General features: G+C 50.5%; 1 protein-coding gene across 2 annotated transcripts in view; it reads left to right on the forward strand.

Moving 5' to 3' along the window:
- Positions 1 to 7,364, forward strand: part of LOC104693262 (kazrin) — an 86,628-nt gene extending 79,264 nt beyond the window's left edge. For both annotated transcript variants that reach the window (XM_039564025.1, XM_039564024.1), the window contains exons 3-8: positions 2,928 to 3,064; positions 3,470 to 3,640; positions 3,927 to 4,116; positions 4,274 to 4,404; positions 4,671 to 4,721; positions 5,344 to 7,364. In XM_039564025.1, the coding sequence (XP_039419959.1) occupies positions 2,928 to 3,064; positions 3,470 to 3,640; positions 3,927 to 4,116; positions 4,274 to 4,404; positions 4,671 to 4,721; positions 5,344 to 5,511 (848 nt within the window). In that variant the 3' untranslated portion in view covers positions 5,512 to 7,364. The remainder of the gene's footprint in view (positions 1 to 2,927; positions 3,065 to 3,469; positions 3,641 to 3,926; positions 4,117 to 4,273; positions 4,405 to 4,670; positions 4,722 to 5,343) is intronic.
- Positions 7,365 to 11,801: the final 4,437 nt, after the last annotated feature.

The raw sequence follows: 11,801 nt of genomic DNA on the forward strand, positions 1-11,801 counted from the left end.
GCCATGGATTGCAAAGGCTCATTTTCCCCGACCAAGTAATTAGCTGGGCTTGTTTGCTAAGGACGAATTAAGCTGCTGCAGTAAGCAGGGCTCGGTCCAGGAGCTGCTGGCAGCCCTCACAGCTCACTTCTGCCTCACTTTTTATTTTTCTCCTGCCTTTTTCAATTAATTTCCTATTAATTTGGTTTGGAATGAAGTTCTCAAATGACTGATAAATCTTCTTTAAGCTTAGGAGCTAATCGGTCTTGGAGGAAGGAGAGTAATAGAGGGGAGGAAAAAAAGTGTGTCAGTTTCAGCAAATCTTTCAAATATGAAATGAAACAAATGGTAAATTGTCCTGTTGGGTTAATAGGAAAAAATCTGCTCTTTCAATACCCAAACCTCATCATCTTCTTGTCATACTGATACACTGGCATAAATATTGGTAAATATTAGTATATCAATATATACTCAGCCTTGGGAGATAGTTATCCTTCTTCGAACAGTACTTCAGAGCATTTTATTTTTTTGTTGTTGGCAACCGATTAAGAGTTTTCTATAAATCTTTAAGGGCCATGAACGCTGCCACTAATTAAAGGAGTTTGTATGGTATAGGGGACTCATTATTTAATTAAATTCATTAGGAGTCTTTTGTCGCCTCCAGCATGAGAGATTGGCAAATGTGACTTAAACTTTTATAAGAGCCTCACAGTATCCTTGAGGAAATTAAATTTTACATATACAGATATATATGTGTCTGTGGGGTCTGGATCTCACCCCTGTATGGCTCAGTCAACTTATCATTAATTTTTCTTTTTTAGCAAGTTTTTAGTTCCTGTGAAGGAACTGGGCAGGGGAAGGTGGTGGTTAAGTACACACAGGCAGTGGGAAAGGGCTTTTTCAAAGACATGGACATAGTTGTGATTGTTTTTAGAGGGTTTCTGTCGTAATTTCCTAAGATGGGAAAAAAGTAAGGGAAGTCCCGGTGTCGGAAGGGGCTGAGTTGTCCCAGGAGGAGTCGTGTTCATTGAAGTGGGCGAGGAAGATTCCCAAGAGCACCTTGTCACAGGACAATGTGAACTTTTGCAGCATTTCCTACCTCATTTTCTGATTTTCTGTGTTCTGATTTATTTCCAGTGCTTAATGGCAGAATAGTTGGTCCAAATCTCTTGCATAAAAACAGATAACAGATAAAAATCTCTATAGTCCCAAACATCTCCCTCTTCTTCTACTATTTAGTCTGATTTTTTTCCCCATCTTCTTCTCCTCTCACTGCAAACCCCCTCCTTTCCTTACAGCTCCACTCCAAGCACTTGCTTTGTTGTTCATCTTCCCAGCACACACTTAGAGTAAGAAATAGTAAAAAAAGTAGAGTAAAACCTGTGCACACCTGAGTAAACCAATTCTCGAGACTGTGGTTGTGACAAGCTGGGGTGGGATGTGGGAGCTGCAGAGAGCTGGATGAGGGGAGGCTGCTCTGATTTTGGGGTCTACTCCAGCACGTCTGCGGGGCTGGGTGATCCCTGTTACCAGGTTATTCTGCCTCAGGGTGCCTGGGGGCTTCACTGCACATCAAATAATGATGCTCTCCCTGCTTACACGCAGGTGGAAATGCCTTTTGAGGGTTCCCAGCCAGAGGAGGCTGGGAGCAGAGCTCCCTGTGCTGGGTGAAGGCAAAGGCTCAAAGCCAAGGGTGCCAAAGGTGTGTGAAGGAAATTAATTCCCCTTTTCAGAGTGCCACAGTCATGGTTTCCTTATATTTCTTACATTGTCTTTATCCCCCATGTGCTGAGAGGAGCCCAAAGGCACCACCTTATGGTGCAGGTTAAACCCCCAGATGAAGTGTCTCATTACAGGGGGTAGAAAACAGAGCATGGGCTGAAACACCTGCCAGGATTTCTGTAATCTCATGGAAAAAGGTTGGATGTGTGCATGGAGACAGGTCCCACTCATGGTGCTGCATCATCTTCTGGCAGCTTTTGTAGTAGACACAGCCCCTGGTGGCTTTGGGGTTGTTTTCTTCTGGAGACATTGGGGGTATTTAGAATTTTTTTATAATACAAACAACAACTTGCAAGACTCAGTGATTCAATATGATGAGTGCAGGGAGAGTTGGAGGGGCACAGGGTGTTTCATAGCATCCCGCTCCCTCAGGAGCAGCACTTGCCCAGGGTGGAAAAGCAGGAATGTATAATGAAATATTTGGGATCTGATTATTAAACTGGGCATTATTTTGGTGGAATGGGACGTATGTGGAGCAGGGAGCCACAGGGCACTTCTGCAGCACTGCCAAGGATCAGGTTCAGTATTGGGTAAAGCATTAATGTACAGAAATGACTGAAATTCCTTGTCCTATGTGAGGTTTCTGTGAGATTTCTCCCTGCATTGCCAGCCTTCCACAGCTGTCCCGGGCTCCGTGGTCAGCGAGCATCCCTCACTGGTGAATGAGGAGGCAAAACATGAAGGTTTTGGGTTCCTCTCAGGGCTGTTGAAACACCCATCACATCGCACGGTGCCTCTGCTCCATCCCCTCATCCCGACACAGCACCATGGAGCTGGAAGGGGACACTCGGGGAGCCGTGCCTGGGCTCATGGGAGCGCTGCCAGCATCCGCCTCGCTGCTGAAAATAAACCGGTTGTGGTTTATTTATCCTGGAGAGGGAGCAGCAGGTTTTCCTGCGCCAGGCCCCGAGGCTGAGGCAGCAGTTTTGCTCCCAAACCTTGTTTTCCAGGGTCTGAGCTGTGCCTTGGGGGATGGGCAGTGGTGAGGAGCCACAGAGGTGACGTGATGGGCATTTTGAGGGGTGCAGCGACGGGGATGAATTGGGCATCTTCTCCCAGTCCAGGCCCCGGGATTGTAATTTTGGTGCTTTTTCCTTGGAGAATAAAAGAGATGGAGTCAAGGGGCTGCCATGCCCCCCATGCTGGAGTCATCCTCTCTCCCACAGCCATGAAAGCCGACCGCAAGCGCTTGAAGGGGGAGAAGACAGACCTGGTGAGCCAGATGCAGCAGCTGTACGCCACGCTGGAGAGCCGAGAGGAGCAGCTCCGGGACTTCATCCGGAACTACGAACAGCACAGGAAAGTGAGTGCAGAGCCCAGCACCATGGTCTCGTGGCACAGAGGGCTGGCAGCAGGTTGAGCGTGAAACCTGGTTTGTAATCAGGGAAAATCCCACGAAAGCTCCAGCTGGACTCCGGTGGAGTTGGGATGGACCACAGCAGGTTAAAGTTAAATAAATGCTGGAGGAAATAGAGCCAGACCTGGGGAATTTGATGTAATTTTGACCAGGTGCACAGTGAGCACTGCTTTTTGGACCGGCTGCATTCCGGATCTCCCCAAAAAGGGTTGACATTCCTGCCAGCACAGGGCTCTTGTGACACCTGAAGATACTGCTTGTGGTTGGGTGGTCCCCAAGGGGGTTGTGACAGAGGCATTTTTAGTAGCATGTGGATTTTCCCTTCCTGATGGCCACCCCCTGTCCCGGCAGGAGAGCGAGGACGCAGTGAAAGCCCTGGCAAAGGAGAAGGACCTCCTGGAGCGGGAGAAGTGGGAGCTACGGCGGCAGGCCAAGGAGGCCACGGACCACGCCAGTGCCCTCCGCTCCCAGCTCGACCTGAAGGACAACCGCATGAAGGAGCTGGAGGCCGAGTTGGCCATGGTGAGCTGGATAATTAATATAGATCTGAGTGCTGCAGTGGTTGCACTACTGCAATACTTAGAGGAAAAAACTCCATCTCTCAGAAGGAGCTTGATATCTTTGGCACAGGGAACATCACTCAGAAATAACTTGATATCCCTGGCACGGGGAGCGGCACAGTTTGGATCTTTGCTTGCCCAGGGGAGGGTGGGTTTGGTGTGCAGTGTGTTGCTGCTTGTTCTGCTGCTCCAGGAGATGTTCATATGGTTTTCCCGTTCCATCACCACCACCTCGCTGTCCTTCCCAGGCCAAGCAGTCCCTGGCTACGCTGACCAAGGACGTGCCCAAGCGCCATTCCTTGGCCATGCCGGGCGAGACGGTGCTGAACGGCAACCAGGAGTGGGTGATGCAGGCTGACCTCCCGCTGACCGCCGCCATCCGGCAGAGCCAGCAGACCCTCTACCACTCACACCCCCAGCACTCAGCGGACCGGCAAGGTGGGCACCCCATGGATCAGGACATGGGCAAGTCTCAGGGACAAACCCCTTCCGGGGAGGAAAGAAGTTGGTTAAAACCACTCCCCCCAAATATGTTTATGGAAGTGCATCAGAGGCTTTGCTGGTGCTGACTCCCTGTTTTCCCCCTGCCTTCCAGCGGTCAGAGTGAGCCCCTGTCATTCCCGGCAGCCGTCCATCATCTCCGACGCCTCCGCGGCCGAGGGCGACCGGTCGTCCACGCCGAGTGACATCAACTCGCCCCGGCATCGAACGCACTCGCTCTGCAACGTAAGGCCCTGCCTGGTGGGGGCTGTGGTGCCCTGATTTGGGGAGATTGGCTCTGGGGATTCTGCGGGGCCTCTGCTTCCCAAAACAGCGTTGGGTTTGGAGTGGGGAGCACATTGGGGCTTGGCTGACCTGGAAAGCTGCTGCCCTGGGGTTTGTCCCAGCCCCACTGCAGTTCAGCTGCACAAATGCTGCCTTTTGCTATGGGGGGTGGATGGTCTCAGGCTGTGTTGGGGTTGATTCAATGGATCAATCTCCTTGTGTCATAGGGGGACAGTCCTGGACCGGTACAGAAGAACTTGCACAATCCAATCGTACAGGTAGGGCACAAATCCTCTCAAATCCTGCTTGTGAGACCCCTCCCTGTGCTAGAAAGTACTCGAAGGTGGGGGGGGGGGGTCAGAGGCACTGATTCAGGATGAATGGAAGTCATCCTGGATTGTAAATCTGGGATGTCGCATATTCCCATAATTTGCCCCGAAACCTGGGTAATGCCGTAGGCATTCACTGAGCTCAGGCCTGTTGCAGTGTTGGTTTTTATAAGGCCCAGCCAAAGCAGGTTATTCTTCTGTATTTGTCCCTAAAACTGGGATGTTTTTGCAATCCAGACAGATGCTCTGACCATTTATTCTCAGAGCTGGAATCCCGATCCAGTTGAATTAAGAGGCCAAAATCCCAGAATGTGAAGAGGGGGCCCAATTACGCTGCAAATTCCACCACACAGGTTTCAGGAATATTATTGTATTTTTGTCCAGGATCTTAACATTACTTTGGACATGGATGAAAAGATTTTGTGGCATCTGGATGCAAATATTTTTTGGGACCTGAACTGAATGTTTTTTGGCACTGGGACCACATGGTCCATTATCCTTGGTGTGGGGGAAGGGGAAAAATAGTGAAGGAAAAGCTGGTTGCCCAAACTCATGTCTTCTCCTCCCACAGTCTCTAGAAGACCTGGAAGACCAAAAACGGAAAAAGAAGAAAGAGAAGATGGGCTTTGGCTCCATCTCCAGGGTGTTTGCCCGGGGCAAGCAGCGCAAGTCCCTCGATCCCGGTCTCTTCGACGGGACGGCCCCCGACTACTACATCGAGGAGGATGCGGACTGGTGACGGCGCCGGAGCCTCTCCCGGCACCGCACATGTACATATCCCACATCCCACATCCCCCGTCCCGCCTGTGGACGTGTTACCTGTTGTCTTGGGAGCGATGCAGCTGTGTCGTAACTACAGTTTTTTCCCTTTTTTCCATGTTTTTTTTGGTTTTTCTCCATCCTGGTAACTCCTTTGTTGTCACTTCAGTTTGTCAGTTTGGGTTGGGGTTTTGTTCCTGTTTTCGGGGGGGGGGTTTCTGTTCTTTTTCTTGTTCTTTTGACAAAACTTGAAACTTGAAGGACTGCTGTGTCTCTGTAAATACCAGAAATATTGTGCACTTTGTGCTTGTGACGTCTCTTGTCCGAAACCCGCTGTTTTCCGGAGCCCAGCCCGCGGGATGTCCTTGCTTGGGGACAAAGGACCTGCCCAGCTGAGGGATCTTAGAGAGAAAACACACAAAAACAACAAAAGAAAGTCTCCTTCGCTGTGATGTCTTCCTGGCCGAGCCCCGCGGAGGCAACCCGGGCTGGTTGTTACGCCTGCCGGTCTGGAAATAAGTGTTTTAACGTTCCTTTTTAGTTGTTTTAATTTATTTGCACAAACCCAGAGGAGCTATTCTAACTAAATTATTGCAGAAGTTTTGGGATTTTTATATTTTTCCACGTCGGTTGGGATGGGGCGGGGAGGAGGAAGGGGGTGTTTGTACTGTACTGTCCTGGGAAGCTGCTGTTGGGGGGAATTGGGGGTGTCGGAGCCGTGGACCCCCCACCCCGGGCTCCCTCGGCTGCCCCAGGAGCACTTAACGCCTTGGAAAACGCAAACCTAAACACGTGCCGGGAAATCAGACGGGGGGAAGCTGGTGGGAGCTTTGCCCGCTGTTTTTCCCTGCTTTTGGGGGGCTCACCCTTTGCTTCAAGTAAAATTTAGGGGGATCTGGCACAAGCTGGGAGCAGGGGAAAGGTGATATCCCAAGATATCCCATATCCCAAGACATTGCCCAGATAGGGCCGGCCACCCTGCTCCAGTTTGGAGTGTTACTGCCCTCAGGGGGGCTGGGGAAATCGGTACGAGTCCCCACTGGGGAGGTTTTTCTGGCTCTGGGGTGATTTGGAAGCACAGGTGGAGCTTGTTCTTCCAAATCCCTTGGAAATGCCCCCAAACCACCCCCCGGCGCAGCGGCTGCTTCCCCTCTCCACTAACACGTGCCGCGCTCTGCTTATGCCAAGATAAGTACCTTATGCTTTAATGCTTACAATATAATTTTAAGCTCTTAAAAAAAATGTATTAAGATTTATTTAATGAACTATAATAGTGTATTATTTTTCTTAATTCCGATACGCGCGCCCTTGTTGAGAAAAAAAAGGGTATTTTGTCTTAAATCACCGAACGAAACCGATGCCCTCGCGCTGTGTATTCCATTCCAAGGGATGATGCAGAGAGGCCATGGAGGGGTGACAGAGGGACCAGCCCCCCCAGGCTCTCCTGGGGTGGCAGGGCAGGCTTTGCCCTGTGGCATCTTTTCTCTGCAGAGAAGCATTTTTATACATTTTGTTGTTTTTTGGGTTTTGTTTTGGTTTTTTTTTTGTTCTTGCATTTTTATAATTTAAACTCTAAACCACCAGAACAGATGAGCGATCTCCTGGTTATCAAGTAGTTTCCTTTGCATTTCAGCTTTTTTGTAAATTAGGGAATAATTCTAAAAATTACTAAGAGGATGATTTATTTAAAAGAGAACTTCGCTAAATAGCATATGAATTATGGGTAACATTAGATTTAACTTTTCCCCCCGTGAGCTGGGGAGAATCCTTGAAGGCATGGATGCAAATATAAAATTATAAAAGATCTAAATAAAGCTTATTTTAAAGTATGGATGAACTCCATGTGGTTTAATTGGAGATCCTGGACTGGTGTTGGCATCTCTGCTGTGTCACTAGGGTGCAGGACACCCTGAGTGCCACGTGGATTTCGGGGACTCCGGGGTGATGGGAGCATGCAGGAGAAGGCTGGACCAGCTTTTCCCTGGACCAGTTGTCACCCAAATGCCTGCTCCCGAATGAAATGATGCTGGCAGGAGACTGGGACCGTCTGCCTCTGTATGAAATGGGGATTTCAAGGGTTTAAGGTATGGATTTGGGGTGAACAGGCTGATTTCCCTCTTGGATATGGAAAATACAATGAGAAGGATCAAGAACAGCAGGAGGGATGGAGAAATCAGAAAGTGGTGTGCTCCAACTTTTGTTAATGGATAAATTATTGTTACCAATGTACAAGTTGATAAATTATTACTATTGTTACTATTATTCAGATGACATTGGTGACCTGTAGGGTTGTGCCAGCACTTCCAGTGGGGCCTGATGCCATTTTGGCGTCAATGACTGTGTTTGCAGGCTGGAGCAAAGGCAACCTGCAATGATTTTCAAGCCCATAATGAGGGTACAGATCAAGAGATCAAGAAAGGTACCTTTTCTTCTGTTTTTTTTCCCCAACAGAAACAGCCTCCTTGGGGTTTGGGAGCAGCTGCAGAGCAGGTAAGAGCCACCATAGTGTGAAATGGGGAGAGCTGGAGCAAAGAAAAATAGGAAAAACTCAGGAGAAGCCAGCTGGCTCTCCAACTCTATCACCTGCAGCATTAATGCGAATTAAAGGTGGCATTAAAGGATAACTGCTGAGCGTGGCAAACACGAGCCAGGCACAGACCGTGGCAGCGTTCGCTGCACTTGGAGCAGTTCCCTGCTAAGATTTGGTGTTGTCCTTTGTGCATGGGATGGGGTGTGGGTGCTCATCCATCCCATCCATGGTTTTAAAAGTTTTGGGAGCCAGGAACGTGGCAGAGCTGTGGGTGCCCCACCACTCCTGGTAAGGCTTCTGCCCCTGTGCTGTGGGGACCACACCAGACCCTGTGTAGGGGGACACAGGTGTCACCTCCTGCCCCAGAGCCACGGCAAGCAGAGGGGCCTCGCTCCCTGTGTCTGTGATGTCCTGGGCTGGGGGTGGGGAGGGGGGAGGGAGGGTGGTGTCTTCTTTGTGGCTTTGTCCCCCTTCACCTACACTTGCCTGGCAGTGGAGGCTGTAGGAACCTTATCCCTGCTGCATCTCTCCTGCATCCCTCTCACATCAGCCTCATCCCCTGCTGCATCCCTGCTGCATCCCTGCTGCATCCCCCTCACATCAGCCTCATCCCTGCTGCATCCCTGCCGTGCTGGTTGCTGCAGCACCGTGCTGCGCTGCTGCCACCGTGTGAGCAGTGCCCGAGTTTCTAGGCCCCGGGTGTGTTTGTTTTAGGTGTGACTCGCCCACGTTGGTGCACTTTGCACCATGCACCTTGCTGTGCAGACGCTTGCAGAGCCTTTTCTCTGGCGAGGACTTTAGACTGAGAAAGGAAAATATCCCAACACCGCATCAGGGCATGGGGTGTTGTGTGGGATGGCCAGGGTACCCCACAGAGGGGACACCCCATGTCCCCAGCACCCTTTCCTGGTGTGTAACCCAGCTGTGCTGGTCCTGGCATCATCTCTGGGTGACATTACAACAGAAGCTGCATTTACCTGCCATGCCACAGCCGTGCACTGGTAACCTGTGGGTCAGGAATGGGGCTGAGAGGTCACAGCAGGGAAACAGGGGTGAGTCTGGGACATTTCCTGCCTTGGCACTGACTCACCCCATGGCTTTAGCTGGTGATCTCCCCAGGCTGGATTTTTGGTGATAAAGAGCTAAACCGGTGTACACCAAATAGCTGAATAAATCATCAGGAGGTTGGTGGGGTTTGGCATGGGGTTGGTCACAGAGTGTGGGTGGTGCTGGTGATGCCTTAGCTTTTAACTTTTCTATTTTTCAAATCCTGCACTGCCTGGTGTGTAACTCTGGAGTTTCTTGTAGCCTGTTCATTTCTGCTCTCTCGTGCTGGGCAGACATAACAAAGCCTCTCCGGGCCTGCTCTCCAAGGACATCCAGACTGTCCTAGGCCCAAAAAGTATAAACCAAAGAGCTGCTAAGGGGGGGTAAGCTCTGGGGAATTACATCATTAACTGAAGCTTTAATTGAAGAATTAACCCTGATATGCAAATGAACCAAACCTATAAAACTGTGAAGAACTCGTGACCTGTTGTCCATCTTGGGGTCCATCTCAGCAATAGCCTCTGGCCTCCAGGGGGTACCTTTGAAGGCCTTTCAAATAAATACCTACTTTTATTCCCTTACTCCTGTCTAGTCTCTGTGTCTAGGAGGCCTCTTAAGGCATCACTGGTATCCCCCCAAAAGCTGGTGTCAAGGGCTGCTGCTGAGGCTGCTGGTTTATTGTTCAGGACTGCTGAAAATTTGGGAATGTGCCTGTCATAAACTCACCTATTTTCAGTGTTTTCCCTGGAGGAGTTTTCTACTAGTGCTGCTTTGTATGTATAAAGCCAACACTGGAAATGTCTTTGAGTCCTTGCCTGCGCAGCCCCAGGGATGCAGCAGTGCCCGTGGGTATCCCTCACTGCAGACATCCTTTGGGACATCCTGCTCTGCCACTGTCCCTGCAGCTGTCCCCACTTCAGCCCCTGTCTTTACCTTCCCACTGCCCCAACCTGACACAAGCACCAGCAGAGCACAGACCGAGCGGCTCTGCTCCATCCGACCAGGACACTGGAGCTGAGCTAAGGCCTCATATCCAGGTAAGAAGGTTTCCTTGGAGTTTTATTACTGCTAGTGTTTGATTTCCCAGCATTTTCCTGTTCTTGGGCACAAGCCCTTATTTACCATCTGCTCCTAATTTTGAAAAGCTACATTCAGCTCTGCTCAGCTCTTTTAAATAACCAGCCACACGACACCACCATAGCTCTTCTCTTCCAGCCGTGTTCTCCTCAAGCCCAGGGTCTCCTGTTCCCAAATCCTGCCCAAGCCAGAGCTTCACCAGTGGGATGCAGCAGCCCCCGGAGCAGCTCCAGGAGGAAGCAGCAGGTTATTTACTGTTATTACTGTTAACACAGAGGCTTTATTTACACTGTTTTCCAGCTGCAGACGTGCGTGCGCTCGGAGTGGCAGACGGTGACCTGGCACGGTGGTTGAACTGGTTGTACCGGAACCGCCAGGTCCCGGCAGCCCCGGGGACACCGGATCCTCACCCTGCCAGGAGATGCTGGCAGGTCACACCCTCCCACCGGGAGCGTGCGGAAATGCCTCCCAAGTGGCTGGTTTTCCTCTTTTTTCCCACTTGCATGGCAGGTTCCCAGCCTGCAGCCCTGACAGGGACTCTAAAGTGGGGTGTAGAAACTAAGGCGTGAGGAAGAGAGAGGAAAGTATAGACCAGTGCATGTGGGCTGGGAATGGGATCTGAGGGAGCCCACCATGGAGCAGGCTGGGATGGGCTTTCATCCTGGGGGCAAAGCTGGGGCCCTACCATGTTCCATTATGTATTATATTTATATATATATATTATATTTCTGGTGTTAATTCGCTATTAACTCTATTAATCATCAAACCACAGAATAGTTTGGATAGGAAGGGACCTTAAAGCCCATCTCATCCCACCCTTGCCATGCGCAGGACACCTTCCACTGTCCCAGGTTGCTCCGAGCCCCACCCAAGCTGGACTTGAACACTCCCAGGGATGGGGCAGCCACAGCTTCTCTGGGCACCCTGTGCCAGGGCCTCACCATCCTCTCAGGGAAGAATTTCTTCTTCATATCTAATCTAGATCTACACTCTGCCAGTTTGAACCCATTTCACCTTGCCCTATCGCTCCATGGCCTTGTAATATGGTATTTATACCACAGCCATTCAGCTGTGGGTATCCAGGAGTCACCTGGAGCAGTGCTTTTGGCTCACTGTTGGAAAGTTTTGGAGGAATCCAGCAACATGTCTAGGCTTCCACTGGTGACTTTAACATACATGTTGAGCACCTTTGAGCAGGAAAAAGCAGGGAAATGTGCCAGTGAGCAATTTCTAAGGCAGGATAATGTGAGCCCCTGGCACCTCTGCATGCAGCAGGGCATCAGATGCCCCTCTGAAAGGCCCTTTTGTTGCCTGCTGGTGGCTCTGGTGGGGCTCCAGTTCCCTCCTTGGCATTCCTGTGCTCTGTACCCTGCATACCTGGCTGGATAAACACTCTGGAAAAGTCCCAGCCCGCCCTGAACTGGGCAGGGAGTGTTTGCACGGGGAGGATTTGAGCTGCCACAGATAAATCCCCACACTGGGATGGCTGCGGAGCTGGAACAGGAAATGAGCCCAAGGGATGGATGTGAATACATTATCCCACAGAGAATGTGCATCAGGGAGAGGCAGGTGCTTTAGCAGGCATCCAAGGGGTGAAGGCAAGGCCCCCCCTCCTT

This window comes from Corvus cornix, chromosome 21 (genome assembly GCF_000738735.6).
Source record: "Corvus cornix cornix isolate S_Up_H32 chromosome 21, ASM73873v5, whole genome shotgun sequence".
In the NCBI taxonomy this organism is placed as follows: Eukaryota; Metazoa; Chordata; class Aves; order Passeriformes; family Corvidae; genus Corvus; species Corvus cornix.